Source organism: Hemicordylus capensis, chromosome 12, assembly GCF_027244095.1.
Source record: "Hemicordylus capensis ecotype Gifberg chromosome 12, rHemCap1.1.pri, whole genome shotgun sequence".
Taxonomy (NCBI): Eukaryota; Metazoa; Chordata; class Lepidosauria; order Squamata; family Cordylidae; genus Hemicordylus; species Hemicordylus capensis.
This window is the reverse complement of record NC_069668.1, coordinates 13,498,575-13,526,547: the sequence shown is the minus strand read 5'-3', so window position 1 is coordinate 13,526,547 and position 27,973 is coordinate 13,498,575. Positions and strand designations below refer to the sequence as shown.

The window sequence follows — 27,973 nt, the reverse complement described above, 5'->3', positions numbered from 1 at the left end:
ACCGCAACTGTCTATCAAGGCGGGCCCTTCCCATCCTTTCTCCGGCCTGCCCAGACCCCAGGTGGTGGTGGGGAGACGGGGCCTCCAGCAGGGGCGTGGCAAAGGGGGGGGGCGCGGCAGGGACAAACACTTAAGGTGGGCCCCTGACCTGCTCCTTGGGAGGGGGGGGAAGTGAAGAGCAAGCTCTTGCCCAGCCCGGAGACCCCCACCCCCAATCCGGGACCTCCCAGGGTGGGACACTTCATCTCCCGCCCCATCAGTGATAGCTGAGAGCTAAGCCCCCTGGTGGTGGCCAGTCTAAAGGTTCTGCCCCCCCACCACAAAAAAAAGTGGGGGTGGGCAGATGGGCTTGAGCAATTGCGAAGTAGAGAGGGGAGCGGCCCAGCCCGGGACCCCCCCCCCTCACAGAGGAAGCTGCCTGCTACTGAGTCACACCCTTGGCCCACCTCGTGGTGGATGGACACTGGCCGGCGGCAGCAGCAGCAGCTCTCCGGGGGTCTGAGGCGGGGCCGGGGTCTCTCCATCATGGAGATGCGGTTGCCAGGAGGATCCCACCCACCTGGGACCTTCTGCCCACAGGCTAAGCCCCTGGCTCGTCCCAGTCCAGCCTCTCCGAGGTCCCGCCGGGCTCCTGGCCCTCCGCGGGCGGGGGGGTGGTTGGGGGGTGGGCCTGCAGTGCACCCCGCGGCGTCCCGTCCCCCCAAGTCCCAGAGAAGACAAGCAGCCCAGCGCCAGGCGGCCCGCCGCCCCGTCCGGGGCTGCGGCACTCTTGCTTGGGGTCCCAGGTGGGCGGGATGGGCGGGGGGGGGGAATCTGCCTCCCCCTCCTCCCCTCCTCTGCCGGCCCCGAGGGGGGGTCCAGCGGATCACGCAGGCAGGCTCCTTCCGAGGAGCCCCCGCAGCCGCCTGCCTCGCCCGCCCCACCGGGAGCCGTCGGGAGGGGCGCTCCGAGTCGCTCCAGAAACACTTTCATAAATGTTCGATGGGAAGCGGGCGGGGGGGGGTAGCAGGGAGGGAGGAGGGAGCAGGGAGGGAGGAGGCGCGCCCGTGTGTGTGGCGGAGGGAGGGAGGAGGGAGGGAGGGAGGGGGGACCTGGCCCAGCCCCGCCCCGCCCGGCCCCGCCCTGCCGTCGCCGCTGCCGCTGCGGGGAGAAGAAGAAGAAGAGGAGGAGGAGGAGGAGGAGACGAGAGCCGGGGCGCAGCGAGAGACGCCCTTTCCAGGCAGCGCAGCAGCCCGAGGGGGTGGAGGGGGCGAGCCGGCAGCGCGGCCGGCCGGGAGGGGGCGGCTCCCCCCCCTAAAAGCGCCGCCGAGCCCGGCCGGGAGCCGACGGAGCAGCCCAGCGAGCGCCAGGCAGGAGCCAGCCCGGGCAGGCAAGCCTCCGCGATGCGGCTGCCCGCAGCTCTGGCCAGCCCGTCTCGGATTAGCCGCCGCCGCCGCCGCCGCCGCTGCCGGCTCTGAGTGCCGCTGCCGCCGCCGCCGGGCGCCCCCCCCGACGAGGCTCCGCCAAGATGCCCCGCCAAGGTGAGTCCGCAGCGCGTGGCGCGCCGAGCAGGGAGTCGTCGCCAAAGTTTGCGCGCTGCTGTCCAGGGGGGCCCTCGGAGTGGCTGCGGCGGCTGGCGGGCCGGGGGAGCGGGCGGGGGGGGGGGCGTCGTCGGAGCCCGGCGAACTTCCCTGGCCCCCCTTGCAGCCCGTGCGCGGCGGGCGGGGGGCAGGCTCCGTGGTGGGGCGGCCCCCGGGGGTCCCAGAGCGGCTCCCTCGTGGCTGGAGAGACGGAGAGCGCGCGCGCGCGGGTGGCTCTCCAAACTGCCCAGCGGGGGACCTGGGCGAGGGAGGGAGGGGGCGCCTCTGGGGGGCGAGCAGGGGGAGCCGGGGCATCGCGCTCCGGAGGAGCCCGAGGCGCGGCGCTGTCATTCACGCTGGCGGAGCGGGGGGGGGGCGCGCGCTCGGAGCCGAGCGGCAGTTTCTCCCCAGAGGTCGGGGATGCTCCTGCTGGGCTCTGGCCGGCAGGCGGCACTCGGGGCTGGGAGGGAGGGAAGCGCTCTGGGGAAGTGGGGCGCGCGGGGGGCGGCGGCGCTGGAGTGTCTGCGGTGCTGCGCGTCCCCACCTGGGCTTGGGGGGCGCTGCAGGGACACCGCCCGGAGGAGCGCGCAGCCCGGGAAGAAGGAGGAGGAGGAGTCCTGTGAGTCGCCGCCGCCGCCGGTCCTCCTCCTCCTCCCTTCGGGGTGCGGGCACTTGCGGGGTGGCGGGGAGGGAGGGAGGGAGCGCGCGCCGGGGGGGGGGGGCAACACGCAGCCCCCCCCGCCGCCGCCGCCGCCGCCGCCCCGCGATTCTCCCTCTCTGTCGCTCCGTGGAAGAGCATCTCCTTCCTCGGCATGGAGGGAGAAGGTTCAGGGTTCAGCCGGGCGGTCTCTGAGCTCAACGGAGGGACGGAGCCAGGATCTGACACGGGACCCAGCCGCTTCCTCTCTGTCTGTGTTGACTCCCAGGAAAGGGCTGCCGCTCCGGGCCGGACCCCTGCCGCTGCTGCCGGCCAGAGCAGGCAGTCCTCCTGAGCTATGACTGACCGATGGTCTGACTCCGTAGAAGGCAGCATCTTTGGTCCCTGCGGGGCTGAATGTGCCCCTGCCCCTCTGGGTGGCCAGGGGCAAAGCTGCTGCCCGCCCGCCCCAGGCCTTCCCCGATGTGTCCAGCATTCTGCAGGTTGGCACCCGCTGCCCAGCTGTGCCAGGCATCTCCCTGAGCCGGGTGGGGCGTGCGCTCACCCTCACCCATCAGGAAAGCCGCACTGAAGGCTGGTGACAGGGGAGGGGTCTCTCCCTTGGGCTTGCTGGATGTGTGGTGGGTGCCTGGGGGGTTCTGCTGCAGCCTCAGCCGGGGTGTGTGTGTGTTTCCTTTTCTATAGGGTCAGTGGGGCTGAGCAGGTCCACAGCTAACTTTGGAGGGGCAGCAACAAGGTGGCGGGGGGGCAGCTTATCTGGTCCCCTCATTCATTTGGGTTTTTTAAAAAAATGGAGGGGGGGGCAGAGAAAAAAGGGGAGGGGGCAGGCCTGCCCTAGGCCCCCTGGTTTATGGGTCTGTGTGGGGGCTTGTTCCATGGGACAGTCTGGACGTTGGCATCTTTGGGACTTGGGGGCATGGGGGTTTCCTGTGGAGGGGTCTCGGAACTGATGGGGCACAGATATTTGGGACGCAGAAGGGCCCCCCGGTTCAGTCCCTGGCGGCAGCCTCTCCAGGGAGGGCTGGGGAAAACGCCTGCCTGCAACCTGCCAGTCAGAGTAGACAACGCTGAGCAAAGGTCAGACCCTGGCCCAATAGAAGGCGGCTTCCTGTGTTCATCTGAGAGCCAGCGTGGCGTAGTGGTTAGAGTGTTGGACTAGGGCGGGGGAGACCCGAGTTCAAATCCCTGCTCAGCCATGAAACTCACTGGGTGACTCCAGGCCGGGCCCTTCTCTCTCAGCCTAGCCTGCCTCGCAGGGCTGTTGTGAGGATCAGCGTAACCATGTGCCCTGTTCTGGGCTCCTTGGAAGAAGAGCAGGATAGAAACCCAAGTATAAAATACTTCGAAGAAGTGGATAAATTGGCCTGCTGGCCCCTCTGTCAGCCTCACCACCTCTTTCTGGGACTGGGGCATGTGCAGAGTGATTCTGCTTTCCTGCTAGCCGCAGGCACCCCATCCTATCTGGGTCCGGCTTTCCCTATGAGGAGGAGGCGGCCTCTAGGTCACACTGGCTACAGCAGCCTTTCCGGGAAGGCTCCGAGCCCAACAATGAGATGCAAATCACGAGGGCCTGAAAGTTTTCTGGTCTCGTTAAGCAAGGCAAGTGCGCGCGCCAAACCGGCTTTGTTAAGTGGCACCTTGATTAATTATTGAAACTCTTGTAGCTGTCTTTCATTAGAATTTATCTGTACATCAACCGCAAAAAAAATCAGCCCTGCACACTCCCTCCGAAGTTAATGCCAGGCCTGAATAATTCAGCAGCGGCTCTCTTAAGGCCTGCCTGCCTGCCAGACGCACCCCCCACCTTCTACCGGAGACCCTCTACCGGAGCCAGGCCAGGGCGGCGGGAAGGGGGTGGTCGAGGGACCATCCCCAGGGTTGCTTCAGCCCTGGATTGCGCTGGCAGCCGCTGCTTGGGGAAGGAAGCCTCCATCCGTAGCCAAGGAAGGCACGGAAGAGGCCAGATCTAGAAGCACTTCTGGGCATCACCGCTCCGTGGTAGAGCGCTTGCGTGGAAAGGAAGGAAGGCCCCAGCGCCTTAGACCGAGAGCGAGACCGTTGGTCCGCCTAGCTCAGTATTGTCTGCTCTGACCGGCAGCCACTTTTCAGGGCTCCAGGCAGGGGTCTGTCCCAGGCCGAGCTAGAGATGCTGCCCGGGGTTGGACCTGGGACCTTCTGCCCGCCACGCAGAGGCTGGGCCAGCGAACTGCTAGTTCAAAGGGGGGAAAATTCCATCTTTTGCCAAGTGTGGGACATGTCTCCGGTTCAATCCCAGGCGGCAGCATCTCCAGGTAGGGCTGGGAAAGACCCCTTCCTGAAACCTCGGAGTGCTGCTGCCAGTCAGTGTGGACAACCCTGAACCCATTATGGGCCAAGGTGTGGTAGAAGGCAGCTCCCTATGTCCCTCTGCTCCTACGGCTGCGGGTTCAATCCCGGGCAGCATCTCCAGGTAGGGCTGGGAAGCCGGTAGGGCTGGCAGCCTCTCCAGGTAGGCCTGGAGAGCCGCTGCCAGTCCGTGCCGGCAAGACTGAGCAAGGAGGACCCCCGCTCTGACTCCGGAGCAGGCCGCTGCCTCTGTCCCTGGAGGGCCGGTGTGCCAAATAATCGCCCGCCTCCCAAGCCAAGGACAGCTAGTTAACCGCTGCCTTTAATGCAGATTAACGGGTTCACAAATCAAGAGCAAGTTTCGAGTCAGGAGATGTCTGCCGGATGTGTAATCCTGTTCACATGCGCGCTAATCCAGATTAACTCCTCGGTGCGGAGATGGGCCACTTATCTCCGCCTGGCTGATGGCAGCCTAGTTGGCGAAACTTGGCGGGGGGGGGGACGGCGGCGGCGTCAGCGGCGTGAGAGGGGGGCCCTTCTCCCCCTTCGCTGCCGTGGGAGGAGGGGGAGCACTGCCCCCCAGCCCCTCCCCACGGAGAGTGCCGTTGAGGAAGCTGGATGAGCTCCAGCGGGAAGAAGCAAGCTGGAGGCTGCAGGAAGGTGGCTTCAAGGTCAAGGAGGCTGGAGCCGCGCGGAGGATGATGGCCGGGCGTCTGGGGGCCGCCGGGGCGAGCGGGGAGGCCATGGGGTGGGGGGGGTGTATGGGGGGCTGCTCCTCTGGGCAGCAACCGAAAGGAAGTTGGTTTCACTGAGCTGCTCAGTGGATGCAGAGGGGGCCGGAGGGGGGAGGCTGGGGAGGGGTCTGCCTGGGCTGCTGGCAACCCCCCCCCACAAGGCCTTCCCCCCCCCAGGCTGCCAAGGGCTTGCCGTGGGGCAGGCGGAAGCCGCTGTGACCTGGACCACCCAGCAGAAAGGAGCGTGGCCCGAAGGGGAGACTTCCCTCCTGAGCAGGGGAGGTGTTATTGTTATTGTTATTTTGACATTGACATTATTTTGACATTGACATTTGACCCGCTCTCCCTCCAAGGAGCCCAGAGCGGTGTACTACAGACTTGGGTTTCTCTTTCACAACAACCCTGCGAAGTAGGCTAGGCGGAGAGAGAAGTGACTGGCCCAGGGTCACCCAGCTAGTTTCATGGCTGAAGGGGGATTTGAACTCGGGTCTCCCCGGTCCTAGTCTAGCACGCTGGCTCTCTGGTGTGTGTGTGTGGGGGGGGGAGGGCTGCGAAAGGACTCCCGCCTGGAACCTTTGGAGAAGCCGCTGCCAGTCAGAGCAGGTAATGCTGAGCTAGAGGGACCGAAGGCCTGTCTTGGTAGAAAGCAGCTTCCTATGCAAGCCTTGCTTTAAGGCATTTTCAGGTGGCCTCTGGGAAGGCCCAACCCCCCCCCCCCACAGGCCAGAGGGGAGGGCAGGCCCCCTCTCCTGCCGCTGCCCCCCTGCAACTGGGATTTGGAGGCATCTTGCCCCTGAGGCTGGAGGTGGCCCGTAGCCATCAAGGCCAGTAGCCACTGACAGACCCGTCCTCCGTGAACTGGTCTTGAGCCCCCTTTAAAGCCATCCAAGCGAGTGGCCGTCCTGTGGCAGAGAATTCCACAGACTAATGGTATGGTGCGGCGTGAAAAGGGACTTTCTTGGGTTGGTTCTGAATTTCCCAGCCTTCCGTTTCATGGTTCCGGTGTGGGGAGAGAGAGTGGGGCGGGGGAGATTTCTCTGGGTCCGCTCTCTCTGTCGTGTCTGCCTGTAGGATGCCAGACCAGATGGGCCTTTGACCTCGCCCGGCAGCCCTGGCAGGGAGGGGAGAGACTCCTGCCTGGAATCGCGAAGTGCTGCTGCCGGTCAGTGTAGGCAACGCTGAGCCAGATGGAGCAGCGGTCGGACTCTGTCAGGCAGCTTCCTCCGATGCGGCGGGAAATGAGAGGCAGAGAAGCCCCCCTCTGTGAGCATGATTTCCGCCTGCCTCCTGGCCGTGGGGCTGTGTGTGTGTGGGGGGGGTGCAGCTTCCCCTCCACCCCGCCTGGCAGGCCTCCCCCCTGCGCTCTGCTGGGTTGCTGAGCAGGCTTTGATGCCTATTAATGAGACGGCGTCTTAACTGGGCTTCACTCTGGTGTGAATTTAATGCGGATCCAATTTGCTGACAGCAGCGGAAACCGAGGGGGCCGGAAACACGCAGCGGGGGGGGAGGGACCGAGTCCAATCGGGGGGCAGAGCAGAAAGGCCCCCCCCTGGGGGGCAAGGCCCAGAGAGGAGGAGGAGGGCACCGGCAGGCCCAAGCAAGGAGGGGCCGTCTGCTCCCTCGGAGGGCCGGTGGATCCGGGGATTGGCCCGAAGCCCCTCCGTGGGAGACACTTCTTCTGCTCTGCACCGCAGGGGCTCCCCGGTTCAACCCCTGGCGGCAGCATCTCCAGGGAGGGCTGCGGAAGACTCCTGCCTGGGACCGGGGAAAGCTGCTGCCGGTCAGTGCTGGCAATACCAAGCCAGGTGGGCCAAAGGGTCTGACTCGGTCTAAGGCGGCTTTTTGGGGTTGCTGGCGCGGGGGAGGAGCCTGTCTGGCGGCTGCCTTGCATTGTTGTCCCTGTTGCTAAGCAGGGCTTGCCTGGGTTGGCATGGAGATGGGTGCCGTTTAAGACGTTCCGTCCCTTCGAGGGTGGAGCCGTCACTCTACGTGGCGGAGCATCCGCTTGGCACGCGGAAGGTCTCGGGGTTCAATCCCGGGAAGCATCTCCAGACGCGGAGGGGAGAGACCCTTGCCGGAAACCCCCGGAGCGCCGCTGCCGGTCAGAGCAGGCAGTGCTGCGCTAGACCGGCCAGTGGTGGCGAACGGACGGCCTTTTCATCTGGTCCCTGGGCCGAGGAGCTGCTCCTTGCTCTTGCTCAGAGGTCTGGCTGTGTTTTGCATCCTCTTCCCGAGTCTCCCGAGTGGTTCCTGTCTTGCTGTGAACCGCCCGGGGGCGGGGGGGGGGGGGTCGTGGCGGTAGCAGGCAGGCGCTGCCAGTTGGGGTTGTCTCTCAGCTCCGTGAGCGGGGCCTGCTTGTATACCTCGGCAAGGTCCTCCCTCCCTTCCTCCCTCCCTCTCTGTCAGGGGCTGTTTGCCTGTTTATTATGGTTTCCTCGGGCGACGTTTCAGTTCGTAATAAACAGCAAACTCTCCTTTAAAGTGGGCTTTCCTGTCCAATTACTTCTCGAGCACGAGCGATTTCTCTGCAACGGGGGTGCCCCCGCCCATTGCTAAGCAGGGCCTGCCCTGGTTTGCAATTGAATGGGCGACTCCGTGTGAGCACTGTCCAGTATTTCCCCCCCCCCTTAGGCTCTGGGATGGACCCCTGCCTGCTTGCCTGCAGGAGGCTCCAAGTCCCCTCCCTGCCTGGCAGCAGCATCTCCAAGAGAGGCTTGAGAGAGACTCCTGCCTGCAACCTGGGAGAAGCCGCTGCCCGTCTGGGTAGACAGCCCTGAGCTGGATGGACCCAGGGTCTGACTCAGTATATGGCAGCTTCCTATGTTCCTATCAGGAGAGCTGGTCTTGTGGTAGCAAGCATGACTCGTCCTCTTTGCTAAGCAGGGTCTGCCCTGGTATGTATTTGAATGGGAGACCACCTGTGTCAGCACGGGAAGAGATTCCCCTTAGGGGATGGAGCCCCTCTGGAAAGAGCATCTAGGTTCCTGCTTTCCCTCCCTGGCAGCATCTCCAACGAGATAGGGCTGAGAGAGACTCCTGCCTGCAGCCTTGGAGAAGCCGCTGCCCGTCTGGGTAGACAGCCCTGAGCTGGATGGACCAAGGGTCTGACTCAGTATACGGCAGTTTCCTCGGTTCCTATGGGCTTCCTTGGGCCTGGTCCGGCGGGGCTCTCCTGATGTTCTTAGCCCCCTGCTAACTGAGCCAAGAGGCACCATTTCAAGGTGGTGATTCTATATTTCACAGGGGGAGAGCACCTGGCCCTCTCCATCCCCAGCACAGCACCCCCTCCGGTGGCTGTGGCCGATCTTAGGTTTCTTTTTCCGGTTGTGGGGCCCTTTGGGGACGGGGAGGGGGGCCAGCTCTTCGCATGATTTAATTTCCCATGTAAACCGCTTTGGGGGCTTGGGTCGAAACGCGGGATAGAGGTCTCCGTCAGATAGAAGTATCGCCCCCAGGGGCTGCCACCCGGTGTCTGTGCCAGGGCCTAGGCAGGGCTGTGCGCTCGCTCGCTCCCTCCAACAATTGAGGGTAATAAATATGTATTCCCTTCCTGCCTCCTTCCACCCTCTGCAGCTTGTCAGCTCCACACGCCTCTCCTCTGATCAGGCCGCATCTTCCTTGAGCGAAAGGACGGGGCGGGGGGGGGAATCCTTTAAGCAAAAAGGATTAAAGCTGGAAAGTAGGTCTTTGGCTGAGAGTTGATTCTCTCCTCCTGCAAAGAGCCACCCTCTTCAGTGGACGGGGCCGGAGGGTGGGGGGCCCAAGGCCAGAGAGGGAGGGAGGGGGCAGAGAGGACACCGGGGGGGGGGCACGGATCCTGGCTCTCTCTTTCCCCCACCGGACTAGCGGGTTGGGAGGGGGGAGCAACGATGGTGTCACTCTCATTGTGTGCAAAAAAAAAACCCCCGTTTCTCCCCCCCCCATGGCTGCTTTTTCTGAGGATGGGAAAGAGGGAGAGCCCCTGCTTGGCAGGCAGAACCCCGGGAGGGGGCCGCCTCTGCAGGTAGGGCTGGGAGAGAGCCGCTGCCAGTCAGTGCAGAGCATCCCCAGGGAGCTCCTCGAGGTACCGGACTCAGCAGGCAGCCGCCCCCTGCTCCTCCTCACCAGTCCCCTGCCCCTCTGGGTAGGTAGATGGGGGCGGGCGGGCGGGCGGGCGGGGGGGAGAGCTGGCTATTTTTGGCTCCTTCCCCTCTCCCCAGTCAAGCTCCACTGGAAATAGAAGCAGGGAGTCTGGTTTGGGGGAGCAAAAGGGCAGCAAAAGCTCTTCTTAGGGGAGCGAGGGTTTTGCTGTAGATTAAATATGGCTTGATGTCCGGCGATTCATGCTGTCGGTTTGTTTGCCCTGTCTGGACATAAGAAGCTGCCAGGTACTGAGTCAGACCCTTGGTCCATCCAGCTCAGTATTGCACACCCAGGCTGGCAGCAACTTCTCCCAGGTTGCAGGCAGGAGTCTTTCTCCCAGCCCTATCTCGTTGGAGATGCTGCCGCCAGGGAGGGGACTGGGAGCCTTCGGCATGCAAGCGGGCAGGGGCTCCTCCCAGAGTGGATTCCCCACCCCCTAAGGGGGAATATCTTAAAATGCTCACACTTTGTCTCCCATTCAAATACATGCCAGGGCAGACCCTGCTTAGCAAAGAGGACAAGTCATGCTTGCTACCACAAGACCAGCTCTTCTGATAGGAACATAGGAAGCTGCCATATACTGAGTCAGACCCTGGGTCCATCCAGCTCAGGGCTGTCTACCCAGACTGGCAGCAGAGGCTTCTCCAAGGTCGCAGGCAGGAGTCTCTCTCCCAGCTCTATCTTGGAGATGCTGCCGCCAGGGAGGGGACTGGGAGCCTTCGGCATGCAAGCGGGCAGGGGCTCCTCCCAGAGCGGATTCCCCACCCCCTAAGGGGGAATATCTTAAAATGCTCACACTGCGTCTCCCATTCAAATGCAAACCAGGGCGGACCCTGCTTAGCAAAGGTGACGATCCATGCTTGCTCCCACAAGACCCGCCCTCCTCCCAGTTAATGAAGCTGGCTGGATATTTTTAGACTTCCTCAGGAAATGGGCCAGATTCTTTGTAAAACACACTCAGGTCCTCCACACCATCGAAAACTGTGTTCTACCCAGGTTGGGGAACTCTGTGCGTGCTCCCAGTTCTCAGTCGCGTGGAAGCAAGGGAGGAGGAGGAAAAGCCGCCCGGGTTGTCTTCCTCCCTCCCTCCCTCCCACACCGTCACTTGCACCCAGGGATCCCCCCTACTTTGCTCCCACACCACTGAAAACCAGAAGCACACGCCAACCCGGGTAGAACACGGTTTAGGGTTGTGTGGATGACTTCATAGTCCTCTGGATCGAGGTTTAATGTGGGCTACCCACACTGAAGGGGCGGTGTGAAGCCACAGCAAGGTGGCTGATGGCCCGAGCGTCCCACCTTGCCATGGGGTTCACACAGCCACCCGGATGCTGGTAACCCACACGCAGCCTCGATTCAAAACGATTGTGGGGACAGGTCTCCTGTCGGGTTGAACGGGGCTTTCCAGGCCAATGAGCGTGGGTGGGGTGGGGTGGGGGGGCTGTGTGAAGGTGCCCCCACCCCCGGAGAGCCCTGCTTCCTCCGGCAGGCTGTGCCCCAAACTTGCCCCCCCCCCGCCGCCGCCAGCTGCCTTGCTTCTCTGCTCCCCGCCCTGCTCCCAGCCAGCCCTCTCGGCTCTGATCGATGGAGCAGGGAAGCCACATTGCACAACAAGGTGAATATTTCATGGGCTCCAGGGCGTGCTGCTCTCCCGCCCGCCCCACCCGCCCGCCCGCCCCGGTCTCCTGCACCAGCTGCCGCACAGAGACGGGATGCAGCTCTCCCCGGGGGGGGGGGCCTGGGGGGAAGAAGGCACTCCTGCCGCCTCTGCAGAGGGCTGCCTCGGCCCTCCCCGGATGGAGACCAGGGCTGGGGCCCCGGGTGGGCATGCAGAAGGGCCCCGGGCAGCCCTCCCGGGGAAGCCGGGCGGGCAGAGACCCCCGCCTGCTGGGAGCAGCTCTCTGGGGGACTCCGGTGCGAGGCCCGGCCCTTGAGATGGGGCTGCTCGGGGGGGGGAGGACTCACGCCCAGTCCCTGGCAGTGGGGAGGGCCGGGGGGGGGGATTCCTGGCTGAGGCTGGAGAGCTGGGCTTGCAGCCGAGAGCGCGGAGGGCCCCCTTGGCGAAGCAGGCTTCGCCTCGGTTGACGTCTGGATGGGTGGGTGCAGCCAGCGCCGCCGGCTCCGGGATATCTGACCTCTGGACATAGGACTGGGAGAGAGACTCCTGCCTGCCACCTGGGAGAAGCCGCTGCCAGTCTGGGAAGACATTCCCCTGAGGCGGTGGGGCCTCCAATCCATCACCCTTCTGCCCCCCCCCCAAATCCTCTGTCCTGGGTCTGGGTGTGGCCGCCCAGCGGAGCACAAGGGTGCCTCACTGGCAGGGGAGGGGGGCCTCGGAGAGCCGCTGCCCGTCCGTGTCGTCGGTACAGAGAGAGAGAGAGAGGCGGAGGAAAGGGCGGGCTCAGAAGGAGGCAGCTTCCGACGACGTACGCTCAGGAAAGCAGGCCACCCTTTCGGCTCCTCCGTGGCGGGACTTCGGCAAGCCGGGAGGTCCTGGGTCCACTCTCCCAAGTCGGGCAGGGAAGGACCCTTGAGCCTGGAAGCTTGGAGAGCGGCTGCCAGTCAGAGCGGGCACCTCGGCGCGAGACGGAGGGAGGGTCTGACTCGGGAGGAGGCCGCTTCCGGTGTTCCTGGCCGCTCTGTCCTTGGTGTGAGGGGGCGGCTGGGCCGTGGGACCTCTCGCTGCTGGAGAGTTGGATCTCCGTGGGGCCGGCAGAGAAGGGGGTCTCTTGCTCCCCCACCCCCCATTTCTTGAGAGATCAGTGGGGCGGGGGGCGTCGTCGGGGGCGTCTGGGGCCCAGGAATCCGCCTGGCAGCTGCAGCCTGCCGTGGTGGAAGTTTTTGCATCTGCAGTAGGGTGGTGGTTGGGGGGGGGGAGAGAAAACTGTTGACATGTTTTTTGAAACAATTTCAGATCTGATATCTTCGCCAGATTGAGTTTGTAACCAGCTTTATTGTTTAAGCCTGCTGGGATTTCATCAAAGGCGTCTGCTGTTTACCCAGAGCCGTTTCAGGGGAGAAAACAGCAAACAGACCTGCCTTCGATCTGATTTCACGTTTTCCTCCTTTCCTCGGGAATTTAAGTGCCTGCGAAATGTGGGGCTGATAAGGCCCGAGCAGCCTGGCCGGGGGTCTCCGTGGGGACCTCCAGCTCCATTAATGGGCTGCTTCCGAGGGGGGCTTCGGGGAGGGGAGGGGAGGGGAGGGGAGGGGTGAAGAGCCTCTGGCCATGCTTGCGATTCGGGACCGAGGAGGCTGCCTTGCGCGCGGAGTCAGGCCCTGGGTCCACCCGGCTCAGGCTGGTCTACTCTGACCGGCAGCAGCGCTCCGGGGTTTCAGGTGGGAGCCTTTCCCCGCCTGCTTCACAGCCGCTTTCCCCTCACGCACACACGGACGTCTTCAGCAGAGGTGGAGGGGAAAGTGTGCCGTCCTGTCGGGTCCGACCCCTGGCGCCCCCCCAGGAAAGCCCCGGGGTTGTCTTGGGTCGAATCCAGGAGGGGCTGGCCGCGGCCCTCTCCTCCCGCGCAGCCTGAGAGGAGGAGGAGGAGGAGGATGCCTTTCGGCACCTTCCTCCATCGCTGCTGCCCGATAGAGGAGCTTCCCGTCGTCTGGGGAACAGAGCAGCGGGGATTCGAACCCGCAGCCTGTGGCTCGTTCGCCAGGGCATTTCCCCACCGCGCCGCTTAAGGGGGCCGAAGCAGACGTCACTCCAGCGACAGACGGCTTCATGTCCCCCTCCCCTGACTCTCTAAAGGGTCCCCTAACCCGCCCCCTGCCCCCCAGACAGATGATGCCTGGGCAGAGGAGCACACCAGCCCGACCGGGAGAGGCTGCCGCCAAGGAGGGGCCCCGGCATGAGTCGGGCCATGGGTCGGTCTAGCTCAGGACGGTCTACCCAGACTGGCAGCGGCGGCTGCTCCAAGGTGGCAGGCTCAGGGGTCTCTCCCGGCCCTACCTTCTGACCTTAGGGTCACAAGCATGACGTGCCCCCTTAGCTAAGCAGGGTCCGCCCTGGTTGCCTATGGAAGGGAGGCTTGATGCGTGAGCCCTGGAAGGTCTTCCGCTCTTAGGGGGTGATGGGGCCACTCTGGGAAGAGTAGCTAGGCTCCAAGTCTCCTCTCTGGCAGCATCTCCAACGAGATAGGGCTGAGAGAGACTCCTGCCTGCGACCTTGGAGAAGCCGCTGCCAGTCTGGGTAGACAGCCCTGAGCTGGATGGACCCAGGGTCTGACTCAGTATATGGCAGCTTCCTCTGTTCCTATCAGGAGAGCTGGTCTTGTGGTAGCAAGCGTGACTTGTCCTCTTTGCTAAGCAGGGTCTGCCCTGGTATGTATTTGAATGGGAGATTACCTGAATGAGCACGGGAAGAGATTCCCCTTAGGGGATGGAGCCCGTCTGGAAAGAGCATCTAGGTTCCTGCTTTCCCTCCCTGGCAGCATCTCCAGCGAGATAGGGCTGGGAGAGAGACTCCTGCCTGCCACCTGGGAGAAGCCGCTGCCAGTCTGGGTAGACAATACTGAGCTAGATAGACCAAGGGTCTGACTCAGTATATGGCAGCTTCCTGTGTTCCCAACAGCCTGGCAGAGCTCTGTGGCACCTTCAAGGCTCGCACGTCCATTCCGGCAGCAGCAGCAGCAGCAGCAGCAGCAGCTTTCGTGGGCTATTCAGCCTCTGCTGAATGCCGCTCAGGGTGAAATAAATGTGTCCGTCTTTCAGCTCCAACAAGTTGTTTGGGTTGCCGGAGCCGAGGGCGCCCGCGCGAGCGAGGAAGGCCCGGGGCGGGATTGCTCCCTGCAGAAGGGTGCAGTGTGAGCGCCCGGGCTGGCATCTCGCTCGCTCCCCCAAGGCGAGCAGGGAAAGCGGCGCAGGGGTCCGATGCCCTCCGAGGGGCTGGCAGAGGTCCTCCGGACAGCCCCGGAAGGTAGCCGGGCGGCCTGCAGCTGCCAGGGAGAGAGGTCTTCCCCGGAGAGGAGGGGGCCCCAGCTCAACCCCTGGCGGCGTCTCCAGCAGGGAGCGACCCCCGAACCTGGGACTGTGCCAGTGAGGGGCCGGCAGGAGCCACGGGGGGGGGCCCTCACCCCCCCGCCCCCCTGTTGCTGTGCCTTGGGCCCTCTCGGTCTGCCGGGGCACCTGGGCCCTCCAGATCTGGCTTCCGGGAGCCCCCTCCGCCTGCCCCTCTTTCGGGGCTCGAACCCGGGGCCCCCCAACCCCTGCTCCAAGGAGCCCCCCCCCTTCGCGGCTGCGCAGCGCCCGGCCTGGCTTGTCTCGTCCATCTATCACACCTGCGCGGTGACAATGTAATTTTTATCTCTGGTTGTTTATTTCTCAGATGGAACTACTTGTAAATTCCAAGAAGAATATATCTCTCGGCATGTGACAGAAGCGGCACAAGGCGATTAATCTGCCCTTTTAAGAGGGGGGCGCAGGCAGGCGGTGATCGGGGGGGAGGGAGCCGAGGGGAGGGCCCGGGGGGGGGAGAGCAGTCCTAAGTGCCAGTGTGAGGCACAGTGGGGCTAGCCCCAGAGGCCCCTGTCCCTGAGGGCGGGACAGGCCTCCGCCCGAGTCCCCGGTTTGCATTTGCGCGGCGAGATCTCCCGGGGAAACGGGGCTGCTCGGGGAAGGAGAGCTGGGCAGCGGTGCTTCTGTCCTCACGACGGCCCTGCGAGGTAGCGCAGGCGGAGAGCCTGGCTAGCCCCAGGTCACGGAGGGCGGGTCTATCCCAGGCCGGCCGGCCTGCTGGCATCTCTAGGCGGAGCCTCCAGGTGGAGGGGCAGGCTACCCCGGAATCCAAGCCGCCAGAGAGGGGGGCCTGCCTTGCTCTCCTGGAAGCTCCTTGGGAATGTCAGGGTGGAGAAGGCTCCTGTGCCGCTCGGAGGCCCGGCACCTCCAGCACGGGGGACTCCTCTCCGTCCGGGCCCACCCCAGCCCTCCGGCGTGTGCATGCAGAGCTGGTGCGGCCGCCTCCGGCCCCCCACAGAGATCTGCCTGGCTGTGGCTGCCGCAGCAGCATCCTCACATGCGCTTGCTGGGGAGGGTTATGCAAATGAGGGCCGGGGGGGGGGAGAGTGTCTTTTTTGCCGCGGCGGCTCCTGGCCTGCCTTGGCCCAGATACGGCGGCGAGAAAATGCTGAGGAGACACTTGTGTGGGGCCGGTGCCTTGGTCACGCCAGCCATCTGGGCCGCGGAGGGGCAGGAATCAGAGCGGAAAGAAGAAGCCAGGAGGAGGCGCCGGGAGGAGGAGGAGGAGGCCCGGCCTGCCCCCCCCCGCCCGCTTGGGGTTGCATATGGAATTCTCTGCCACAGGCTGCAGGGCTTTGCAAGGGGCCGGGCTGCCCCCGCCCTCCCCTCCAGCGTGCACGGGCCGGGTCCGGCCACATCCTGCCCTTTTCCTCACTGAATTTCACCCTGTCACTTCCCCCCCCCCTCCATCATGCTCTCCGGCGCACGGCATCTGAGTCATCTTTGCCGGCCCCGGGTGTCAAAGTTCAGTGAGTTCCACTGGCTAGCTCCACCCCGCGGCCAGCAGCGCCACTGCTGCCGGCCCGGGATTGCTGGGCGCACCCCTCCCCTCCCGGGCACCCGCAAAAGGCCGGGGTGGTGGCGGCGGGAGCGGATCTCGGCTGGCACAAGCCTGCTACTCCGGGAACAGCCTGTTTCTGGGGAAAAACAAGCCCAGGGAAAACAGCCCCAGCCCTCCTGCTGCTCTCCTGTCTGTGCCCAATTCAGGAAGAGGGGAAGGAGAGCCCCATTCAGTCGGCAGTCCAGGCAGCCTGCAAGAAGCAGGCGGCTGTGGCACCCCTCATGCCCGCCCGCCGCCCCCCCCCCCCCCGGCCATCCAGCTCGGCCTGCAATCCTCCGATGCAGCCGCCTGTGTCTGCCTTGATTGTCTCTCCCGCTGGAAGCGCAGTCTATCATCGAGGACCAAATGAGAGGCCGTCTCCTCCGTACCTGGGAGAAAGAGCGGGCGGGCGGGAGGGGAAATCATCTGTTGTTTTTAAGAAAGGCATTCGGGGCCGGCGCGCTGAATAGCGCGGGGAAATTGCCTTCCAGGCCGGTGGGGACGGGGCCTGGGAACCGAATGGCGCATTTGCACGGCCCCTCTTTTGATTTCTCCCCAGCCTCGGAGGTGGGCTTTGCAGGCTGCCCCTGCTCCGTAATGGGCCGCTTTACCCTTGAGAGGGGCCAGGTCCCCGATTGGTGCCTGGCTTAAGAAGCCAGAGACGAAGCAGCGTGGGAGGGGGCCGGCGGCGTGCCTGCACCTGGCCAGAACGGGGCGGGGAGGAGCCCCAAAGAAGGGGGCAAGTGAGCTGGCACCACCCATCCAGAGGGCAAGCAAAATCCAGGCCTTGGGAAATGATCTGTTTGGAAAAGGGGCAGAGGAACGTGGCCGGCGGGGGGCGGGGGTAAGCTGGCCCACACTAGCCGCCCCCCACCCCTGCTGAACTTCTCCCCGCAGAAAGGGGAGGGAAGGAGCCACTTCGGGGCAACCTGGATTCTCAAGAACCTGGCCAGGATGAATGGATTGCCTGATCTGTGGGCAAAGCAGCCCTCTAGGCGGGGGCAGTGTCCTTTCCTGAGGCCCGGTGAGGCGGTGACTTCAGGCGGCTGGTCCCTAGGGTGGCAATCGACCCCGGCTGCTTCTGCCCCTGGAACCACACTGGGGAGCCACGTTTGGAGAAGCCCCCGGGGAGGAGAGGAGGCTCTGCTGGCCGCCTGACCGAGGAGCAGAGGGAGCTGTCTTCCCTCGAGAGAGATCTTGGTCCATCTGGGTCACTCTCGCCTGCACTGACTGGTAGCGGCTCTCCCAGGCAAGCGTCTTCCACATCCCTACCTGGAGATGCTGCCAGGGAGTGAACTCGAGACCCCGATGCTCCACCAAGGAGCTACGGCCCCGTCCTCTAAAGGGCAATCGCTTACAGCGCTGGCTCACACGTGTCGTCTCCCGTCCAAATGCAAACCAAGGCAGGCCCCGCTTAGCAAAGGGGGCCATTCGCACTTGCTTCCACAAGGGCAGACCTCCTCCCTCAGACTTAATTGGCGTAATTGACACGGAGTCGATGATCGTGCTTCTCTTCTTGTTTTTAGTTGTGTTTTATGGTTGGTTTTGAATGTTTTTCTGAATGTGTTTTTAATTGTCTGTTTTGTTCTGTCACTGTTTTGTTGTTTTGCTTTGCGAATCGCCCAGAGAACAACTGTTAGGAAATGGCTCTATAAACAAAGTTATCTTACCTTTATCTTATGTTTATGTTATCTTATGTCTGTGTTGCTGTTAATGCCACCCTGCTCATTTTTTGCAAGTGCTTCCAAGGAGGAACACGCTAGTCTGGATGGGTATATGGAACCTCCAGGCTTAGGGGAAATCTACCTCTGAATCACAGTTTCAGGGGAACAGCAGCAGCAGCAGCAGAGGGGGCCTGCCTTCCTCTCCTGCCTGAGGGCTTCCCAGAGGCATCTGGTGGGGGGGCCGTCATGGGAAACAGGGTGCTGGACCAGATAGCCCTTGGGCCTGATCCAGCAAAGCTCTTCTTGGGTTCCAGTCCAGTGCCTGTCTGTCATTCGTACTTGCCAGCACTGAGAGACAATGCCGAGTGTGAGAAGGTAGACCCTCCATCTGTTTTAGCGCGGAGCCTTCGGTATTCCTGGCTTGCTCAGACTTCTCTGGCTCTTTCTTCGCACTGTCATGTGGCGGTGAGTTCCGCAAGACGGGAGCTGGGTCCCCTTGCAAACAGCCGTTGGGAAGCGGAGCGGGTGCCCCAGCCGAGCAGACGCAGGCCTTTCTTTCTTGCCGCCAACGCTTTGATGTGAGATGCCTGTGCGCCTCTTGTTTCAGAGGGGAATGGTTTGTAACCTCCGCCCCATTGGGGAAAGGGCTCTGGGCCTCTCTGGGCCTCTGAGGTTTTGCTTTCCGCGGCAGCCTGGACTCTGCCTTCAAGGGAACTTGCCAGGGTAGGTTGAGGAGCAAACAGTCTTTGCTTTCGACTTAGAGGGACGTCAAAAGGCAGGACAGCCGGTGGGGGGGGGGGCTCTCTTTGCACCTCCGGGCTGAGTCACAGGTGGGGCCCAGCCCCACGCTTGCTTGCTTGCTTGCTTGCTTGCTTGCTTGCCACCACCCCCTTCCCGGCACCTCGCCGTCACGCCACGTGGGCGTGAAACGCCACCATCTGCGCGCACCAGTGGCAACGCCAGCGTGGTGAGTGTGCCTGGCACAGATCGCCCGATTCCCACGGGAGAGGGGGGGGCGCGGCGTGATGAGCAGGGACAGAAGGGCGGGTTTTGCCAGCACGGGCGGGAAGGGGCTGCCCGGAGTCTGGCCGGACGGAGTGGAAGCGGGACGCAAACTGGGCAGACCAAGCGGCGGTGGCGGCGGCGGCGGCGGCGGCGGGGTTGGGGACCCTTGGCATGGCTCTCTTTCTCTCCCCCGTAGGTCGATGGAGCTGAAGGGCCCTCGGAGGCCCGGGAAGGAACAGGGGCCGAGGAAGCTGCTGCCCGCCGAGCCAGACCGCTGGCCCATCCCGGCTCGGGGTTGGCCGCACTGACTGGCAGCGGCTTCTCCAAGGCGGCAGGCAGGGGTCTCTCCCCGCCCTGCCCAGAGAGGCCGCCGGCCAGGGACGGAACCCCGGGGCCCGTCTGCCTGCCAGGCAGATGTGCGCCGTCACGCGGCCGCCCGTCCAAACCCAAACCAGGGCCAACCCTGCTTAGCAAAAAGGGGGCCGCTGGTGCTGGCTGGGGCAGCTTCTCCTCCCGCTCGCTTCCTGCCCGAGGCTGGGCCCGCGACACCCCCCGCGGGCCTGATCCTGGGGCTAGCCAGCCTCCCTCCTCTTGCTCCCTTGCAGGGGTGGCGCGGGGCCCCGCCGGGTGCCACCCCCCTCCTCCCCAGCTGGCCACGGCTCTTCGCGTTGGGCTTTGATCTCGTGCAATTAGTAAAGTGATCACAGGGCTGAAGCTGCTCAGTGGGAAGAGAGAAGCGCTAAATGGGGACTGAAAGGTGGGGCCAATAAGCAGCAGCAGGAATCAGGGCCCCCCCCCCTGCCTTCCCGGGAGGAGAAACTTGCTGGCTGAGACGTGATGTGGGGAGGAGCGGGGGGGGGCAGGCAGGCAGGCAGGCTGGAAGGCAAGACCCACCGCGTTTCTGCCAGAAGGGGGAAGGAAGCTGCCGCCGACTGAGTCAGGCCCGGGGTCCATCTAGCGGAGGATTGCCTGCACTGACCGGCAGCAGGCTCTCTCTCAGCCCTCCCTGGAGATGCTGCCGCCAGGGACTGAACCTGAGGCTCCCCCTACTCTAAGCCACTAATGGCTGCCCTGGAGTTGTGGGCAGGTCGGGGTGGAGGGAGACCCCCCCCCGCCGTGGCCCCCTTCCCCACAGCCCCTCTTCCTCCCCGGGAGACCTTGCTCCTCCATGGCACGTCCCAATGGGCTGGAGACACTCATGGCTGCCCAACCGGAGTCCTGGGGGAGATTCATCGCGAGGGTCTTCGCCCAATCTTGTAAGTGGCGGTGAGTGCATCGGAACAGCCCGGCTGCTGGGTCAGGCCCAAGAGGGGCCATCTAGACCAGCCCCCCATCTCCCACGGGGGCCCCCCACCAGATGCCCCCTCTGGGGAGCAGCCCACCAGCTGGAGAGGAAGGCTGGGCCCCCCTCCTGCTGTTGCTCCCCTGTCGCCACGGAGAGCCATGGGTCCCAGCCCCTTTTAAAGCCATCCAAGCTGGTGGCCCTCACCCCATCCCGTGGCAGGGCGTTCCACAGATTCTGCGTGGTGTGGAGGGAGGGGGGCTTCCTTTTGTGCCGGCCCTCAATGCCTTGGCAGTCAGTGTCCTGGGATGACCTCTGGCCCTTGCAGTCCATTTCACGTATACACAACCGTGTCGGAAGCTGCCGTATCCCGAGTTGGATCGGTTCCCTCCGGCTCAGCGTGGGCTGCACTGACTGGCAGCGTCTCTCCAGGGTTCCAGGCAGCCCTGCCTGGAGATGCTGCCGCCACGGCCAGGGATTGTACCGGTGGGGGGGGGGCCTCCGGCAGGCAGAGCAGAGACTTCGAACTGGGTCTGGGCTGGTTCCCCCGCCTCGGGGCCAGACGCCTCGTCCAGATGTTGCTGGACTACAACTCCCATCACCCCCCAGCTACCCCTGACCATGGCGGGGGAGCGGCAGCTCTACAACAGCTGGGGGGTCCGCCTCCGCCTCCCCTTCGACTGCTCGCCACTCATAGGGACTAGGCACTTGAGCGGCCAGGGGCTTTCTTTGCGAAGAGAGCCGGAGACTCCCCGGCCGCCTCCTGGGCCCCCTCAGCGCCCTGCTTGCGCCCCGCCCTCCCGCGGCCTGTCTACGCCGCGCTCGGCAGCAGAACCGTCTGCGCTGGTCAAAGGAGGCCCTTGAAAGGCGGCGGCACAATGCCCGCCAGGAGGACCAATATGCGGTCAGCCGCCATCAGGTGGAGAGATGGGGAGCTGGCCGGCCCCTCTTCGAAGCCGCGCCGTCTGGCGGGGTGAAAGGCTGGCTTGACCGGGGGCCTTCCAAAGGCTCGCGCGCACCTCTGGCGCGCCGCCTGGACGGCAGGGCGTAGCGGCCGCCCCCTCGGCCCGGAACGGGCGCCCCCGCCTGCCCGCCTCGCCCTCTCCGCCTCGCTTTCTTCCCCACCCTTTGAAATCTCCTCTCGCTTCTTCGGCCAACGGTGTCCTGGCGCCCTGGGAGTCGGGAAGTGGTCACGGGCGGAGAGGAATTCCTCCCCACACTGGCAGGACCCAGCGCCGGGGATTCGGAGCGTGAGGAGGGATTGGCCCATGACTGGGCCGTGGCGCCTCCGCGGTGGTCAAGGTGGGTCACCTCAATGACAGGTGTGAGGGTGCCACGGAGTTCTCCGTGGGGCTCCGTGGGAAGCCACATCGCCGTTGTCCTTCTGGGGAATCGGGCATGGGGCCGGTTTTTCAGCGACGATGAAAGCAAAGTTGTGCCGCCGAGTGGGTGCCGACTCCTGGCGCCCCCGGAAAAGCCCCGTGGTTGTCTTGGGTAGGATCCAGGAGGGGTTGGCCATGGCCTCTTCCCGCACAGGATGAGATGATGATGCTGCCTTTCCGCCTCTTCCTCCATCGCTGCTGCCCAATAGAGGAGTTTCCTGTAGTCTGGGGAACAGACCAGCGGGGGATTCGAACCGGCAACCCCTTGCTTGCCAGGCAAGGCATTTCCCCGCTGCGCCATTAGGTGGCCACAACCAAGTTTTCAAGCGGGGATTATATCTACCCACTTGCCGGGTCTGAAACGTGCCGAGGTTTGTACAAGGGCATGGCCCCGTTGGCAGCGGGATTTCCGGTCCCTCCCACCAGGACCCCTAGCCGGCCGCCAACGGGGCCGACGTTCTCCGTGGACTGCCCCCCCCCACGGTCCTTGCCCTGGCCGGCCACGGTGCTTAGGACCACGTTGCACGGACTGGCGCTCAACTGCCGTGGCCCTTTTCAAGGCTCAGGGCCGGGGAAGGATCATCCTGGCGTTCTTTGCAGGCCGTTTTTTGGGGGGCTCTGCCACCCTGAATCGTTCGGTCCTCTGCTGTTGCTCAAGGTTCCCAATCTGCATCGCTAGACCGGAGTCCGGCGGGCCCCACACGTGCCCCGTTCCGGGGAAATCAAGCTTGGGGGGGGGGGACGACCGCTGGGCTGCTGCCTGACCCACACCCAGCCCTCCCCCTCGCGCCCCGTCTCCCCTCCTAAGGCCTGGCTCTTTTTGGCTCCTGCAAGACCCGGGACTAAATCTCCCCCCCCAGATGCTCGTGAAAGCGGCTGCGTTTCCGTGTCCATCTCGTTCTGGAGGTTTATTGCAGGGAGCGATGAGCAGAGCCCACCCCTTAGCCGCCCCACACACACAACACACAACACAACACACACACACACACACACACACACACACACACAGACGCTGGCCAAGGGCCTGGCCGCCTACCTGGCTTGCTCCGTCTGTCTGCTCCAGGAGAAAGAGCCCCGCGGGGAGGTCCAAGGCCCGGCTGCAAGGGAAGATAAAACTCGGGCTGCTGTCTGCGCTATTGATTTTCCCTATTATTACAGTACACAATTTATAGCCGGCTTTAAGGCCACAATAAGTGGCAAGTGGGAAGGGAGGGGGGGGCGGGGGCAAGCCTTCCAGATGACCTTGGAAACGCTGCTCCCCCCACCTCACCCCCTTCATGATGGAGCAGCAGCAGTGGGGCGGGGGGGCCCACAGAAGGGGGGTCGTGGCCCCCCGCCCCGGTTTGCCTTTGGATGGGGGGCGGCCGTGTGTGAGGGCGGCCAGTGCGGGGCTTGTAGCTGGGGGTGGGGGCAGCGTGTGGGCTGGGCTTCCGTGGCCTCCTCTGGCCGGCTTCTCGGCCCGGGTCTCACTGGGGGAGCCGCCGTGTGGGACCCGGGGGGCCCCCTCTCCCGAACCGTCCACGCTCAGGCGGGGCTGGTCACCTGGGCCGAAGGGGCTACTATTTTCCGCGCCGCGGTGAGCCTTGGTGTGGGGAGGGCAAAGCTCGAGAGCAGAAGGTGTGGGTGGGCTGCCGAAAGCGGACCCTTGGATGGCCAGCCCAGGCCGGCAGCCGCCCTCCCGTCCCGGGCTCCAGGCTCCGGAGTCTCTCCCAGCCCTACCTGGAGACGCTGCCGCCAGGGAGGGAATCTGGGGTCTCCCGCGGGCAGAGCGTGGCCCTTGGGTGACTTCCGGCAACTGGCTCCCGGTTGCCACCTCATAAGGACGCAAGAACAGCCCTGCCGCCGGATCAGGCCCAAGGAAGCCCCGTCTAGGCCAGCACCCTGCTTCCCACAGTGCCCCCCCCCGATGCCGCTGGGACACCCACAGAGAAGAAGGTGTCTCCCCCCACCACCACCACTGGTATTCGGAGGCCTCCTTCCTCTGAGCCTGCAGTCCTCAAGGCTAGTAGCCACTGAGAGCCCCTGCCCTCCACGAACCGGCCTAAAGCCACCCAAGCCGGTGGCCACGACCCCCATCCAGTGGCAGGGAGTTCCACAGATGTGGTCGTGGGCTTCCCTCGGCCAGTCCTCAAGGTCTGGGGGGGGGGTTAGGGTGCTCAGGGCCCAGCGGCAGGAAGGCGTCTCAGCAGGGCTGACATGGCCACCCCCCCCCTTCCGCCAGCAAGAGGCTGGTGGCCCCCCACGGCCCGCCCCTCCGCCTTCCAGGGTGTCATTAAGCCCCAGCCGGCCTCGCCAAATTATGCAAAGATGGAATGATCTCTCGTGGTTTTTATGTGCCAGAACCGCCGGGGCGATGGCTGCGGGATTGCAAGCAGCTGCCACGCCATCAGAAACAATCATTCTAAACAGCTGGGAGCTGCCAGTTATTTATGACGCAGCGCCCGAGCGAGGGGAGGCAGGGTGGCGCCTCTGTCACGGCAGCAGAGCCCAGCCCTGGGCGGAGACCGGCACCGGGAGCGGCGGCTGCTGCTGCTGCCGACGGAGTCGGGCACTGGTCCCAGGCCTAGCTCAGCGTTCGCTACACTGGCTGCCGCTGCCAGTCAGAGTAGGCAATCCTGAGCGGGATGGACCCAGGCTCTGGCCTGGCAGCCTCCTTGGTTCCTGGCCAACAGTTTCGAGGAGGGGGACGAGCATCCGCTGTGCGTGCAGAAGGACCCCGGCTCCCTCACACTGACAGCTTCTTCTAGGGCGGGGAACAAACCACCCCTGCCTCAGACCTTGGAGAGCTGCTGCCAGTCAGTGCAGACAGTCCTGAGCTGGATGGACCAAGGGCCTGACTCAGTCGAGGGCAGCCTCTGATCTTAAGCAGAGAGCCCCCTGCTTCCCAGGTCGAAGGTTCCCGGTTCCATGCCTGGCAGCATTTTCAGACCGGACCAGGAGAGACATCCCCACCCGCAGCCTTGGAGAGCTGCTGCCAGTCAGTGTAGGCGACCCTGAGCCAGGCAGACCACGGGTCTGACTCAGTAGGCAGCAGCTCCTTATGTCTCTGTGCTGGCGGCGGGGGGGGGGGGCGGGGGGGAACGCTGCAGTTGGCAGAGGCCGCTCCCCGAGCTTTCTCAGCCTTCTCTCAGCCTGCTTGTTGTGCTCCTTCTCCGACAAGCCTCGCGCGGTCCTGCGGGACTCCCCGCCGCCGGAGCGGAGCTGTAAACAATGCAGGGCGGCCTGCAGGGGCCAAGCCCCGCCGAGAGACCAGGAGCAGAGACTCCGGGAGGGAGGCGTGGCGTCTCCAAGGCCGCTGGCAACCCGGCGGCGGCGGAGACGGCTCCTTGGCCGGGCAGCGAGCCCGTCTTGCAGGAGAGCCAGGCTCCGCTCTGGCCGCGGCTGCTGCCTCCCCGTTAATGCCTCCCCGGGGCGCCCGGGAAGAGGAGCAGCTAATGAAGGCCATTTATAACCGCCTTGCTGCTGCTGCCTAATGGCCGGGGAGGCTGCCGGCCGGGCCCAGCCGGGGAGGAGGGATGCTTGCCCGCCTCCATTCGGCAATGCCTAATTAGAGCCCAATTAGAAGAGCCAGCGCCCTTCCCTTCCGGACACAGGCCTGTGAGCAGGCGGAGAAGGGCAGGCAGGAAAAGGCCACCAGGCTGGTGGGCCTGGGGGAGGGGCCCAGGGAGCTGCTGCCTGCTGAGTCCGGCCCTTGGTCCGTCCAGGGCAGGACTGTCTGCTCTGGCCGGCAGCGGCCCTCTAAGGTTTCGGGCTGGAGGTCCTGCCAGGGACTGAACCGGGGACTTTCTGCACGCCAAGGCAGAGGCAGTCCTGCAGGGTGGTGGCCCCAGCCCGGCTGAAAGCGAGGAAGCCGCCTCCTTCGACCGACTGGTCTGTCTAGCGGAGGAATGTCTACTCCAGGTCTGCTCAACTTTGCCCCCACCCCACCCCCAGCTGATTTTGGACTACAACCCCCATAATCCCCAGCCACAGTAGAAGAGGGGCTCTGTGGCTCGGAGGTGGACTGCCCCTGGCTCTGGAGGCTCTGCCTTGGGCTCCTTGCAGCCTGAGAGGGAGGGAGCGGAGGGAGAGGCCACTCTGGTCTCTGCCGAATGGGCTGTCCCTGGACAGACGACGACGGGCCCGGAGCCAATTCCGCCGGCCTGGGCAGGCAGCAGGCGCTGGTGGGCAGGGGCGTCCTTAGGGGGTGGCCTGTGGGGGGGAGAAGAGCTGGCCCGGGGGGGGGAGCAGCCGGCAGGCACTCAGCGTCCCCTTGGCTAAGCAGGGTCCTCCCTGGTTTGCACTGGAATGGGAGGCTGCCTGGGAGCCCTGCAAGGCGGGCCTGCTGGGTCTGGAGGGGGGCCCGGGCCATGTCCACCCCCCCCAGCTCCCCCCAAATTGCCAATTACAGCAGCCCAGCGCCAGGCCACGGTTAGCCGCTCCCCAAGTGGGCTGCTTGCTTGGAAGAGGGGGGGGTCCAGGGGAAGGGGGGGCCCAGCAGGCAGCTGCCCCGGCCGAGAAAGCAAAGAGGCTGCCCGGCGAGTCAGACCTCTGGCCCAGCGAGCTCCGTGCACTGACCGGCAGCAGTTCTCCCAGGTCGGAGACGGGGCTCGTTCCCAGGTGGCCCCGGGAGATGCCGGGCCAGGGGCCCCCAGGCGGGGGTCTGCTTCGCACGGGGGGTCCTCCAGACGAGGAAGCTGCCGCCTGCTGAGCCAGGCCCTCGGCCCAGGTGGCTGTGTCCTGTCCACACTGACCGGCAGCAGCTCTCTTGACGTCCTCCCTCCCTCCCCTCTCTCTCTCTCTCTCGCACATGCAGGCAGATGCTGGGAGCTGCTGCTGCTGCTGCTGCTGGGGCTAGAGGTCCGCAGCCTGTGGGGCTGCCCCGTGGACTGCGTCTGCTACCCGGCGCCCATGACGGTCAGCTGCCAGTCGCACCACTTCTCCGCCCTCCCGGAGGGCATCCCCCGGGACAGCGAGCGCCTCTTCCTGCAGAACAACCGCATCTCCCGGCTGCCGCGCGGCCACCTCAGCCCCGGCCTGGTCACCCTCTGGGTCTACTCCAACAACCTCACCTTCGTCGACCCCCAGGCCTTCCGGGGCTTGGCCCAGCTGGAGGAGCTGGACCTGGGCGACAACCGCCACCTGCGGGAGCTGGCCCCCGAGACCTTCCGCGGCCTGGCCCGCCTCCACGCGCTGCACCTGTACCAGTGCGGCCTGCGCGCCCTGCCCGCCGGCCTCTTCGGCGGCCTGCACAGCCTGCAGTACCTCTACCTGCAGGACAACCAGCTGGAGGCCCTGCCGGAGGACCTCTTCGCCGACCTGGCCAACCTCAGCCACCTCTTCCTGCACGGCAACCGCCTGGCCGCCCTCCCGCCCCACGCCTTCCGCGGCCTGCCCCAGCTGGACCGCCTGCTGCTGCACCAGAACCGGCTGCAGAGCGTCCACCGCAGGGCCTTCCAGGGCCTGGCCCGCCTGACCCTCCTCTTCCTCTTCAACAACAGCCTGGCCCAGCTGCCCGGGGAGGCCCTGGCCCCGCTGGCTGCCCTGGAGTACCTCCGCCTGAACGGCAACCCCTGGGACTGCGGCTGCCGGGCCCACTCCCTCTGGGACTGGCTGCGCCGCTTCCGGGGCTCCAGCTCCGGCGTGCCCTGCGGCGACCCCGCCGGCCTGCGGGGCCAGGACCTCAAGGAGCTGCCGGCCGCCCTCTTCCGGCCCTGCCTGGCCTCGTCCGAGTCGCGGCCCCAGAGCCACGGGCCCCCCCGGGACCACCCCCGCCCGCCGCCGCCGCCCCGCGCCGCCTCCTCCGCCGAGAAGGGCCCGCGCCCGGGCTACCGCAAGCCCGGCAAGAACTGTACCAAGAGCCGCCACCGGACCACCCAGCCGGCCTCGCTGGGGCCCTGGAAAGGCGGCCCGGAGATGCGGGACTTTGAGCACAAGGCCGGCCTGGGCCTGCTGCCCAAGCCCAAGGGCAAGTGCCCGCAGCGGACCGCCCTGCTGCCGCCCAGCGGCGTGCAGCAGGCCGCCGGCGGGATCCTCAGCGCCGGGGCCCGGGGGGTGGGGGCCGGCGCGGCCCTGCTGGCCGCCCTGGTGGCGCTGGCGGTGATCGTCCGCTGAGCCGGCCGGCCGGCCAGCCCGCCCGCCCGCCCGCCCCCGAGGGGGGTCTTGCTTCTGGTTCGGTCTGTGGAGGAGGGGGCCTCCCGGAGGCGGGGACACGGGCGCAGGGCCTTCTTGGTGGTGGTGGTGGTGGTGGTGGCCCCCTCCACGGCCGGCCAGGAAGGGCATTACAAGCAATAGCGGCACCCAGGCTTCCGACGGAGAGCACCCCCCCACACACACACCCCTTGACCCGGGCGACCGGAGCGCCCCCCCGCCCCCGTTTGGTGACTGGATGGACCTCCGCAGACCCCCGGGGTTGAGGAGGGGGGAGCACGGAGCGGCCACCGAGGAAGCCGACGCTCAGGGCTCCAGGCCACGGACCGGGCGTGGGCCAGGCCCTCCCACTCCTCCCAGCCAAGGCAGGCTGGCCTTCCCTTGGACGACCGTCCCCCCGGTGCCCCCCAGGGCCGAGCCGGGGCAGCCCAAAGGCAAGAGGAGGAGCTGGACCTGGGCTGCGGGGGGGGGGAGGCAGAGACCTTCCGCCGGCCCCACTTTTTGTAACTCGGTGTTCACAGACCCAATAAAGCCAATGCACAGGTTGTCCCCCC

General features: G+C 65.2%; 1 protein-coding gene across 1 annotated transcript; it reads left to right on the top strand.

Moving 5' to 3' along the window:
* The first annotated feature begins 1,107 nt into the window (after window positions 1–1,107).
* Window positions 1,108–27,973, top strand: RTN4RL1 (reticulon 4 receptor like 1). The gene is made up of 2 exons (XM_053274506.1): window positions 1,108–1,520; window positions 26,086–27,973. Exons 1-2 carry the CDS (start codon window positions 1,508–1,510, stop codon window positions 27,381–27,383), a joined length of 1,311 nt encoding a protein of 436 aa, XP_053130481.1. The 5' UTR covers window positions 1,108–1,507; the 3' UTR covers window positions 27,384–27,973.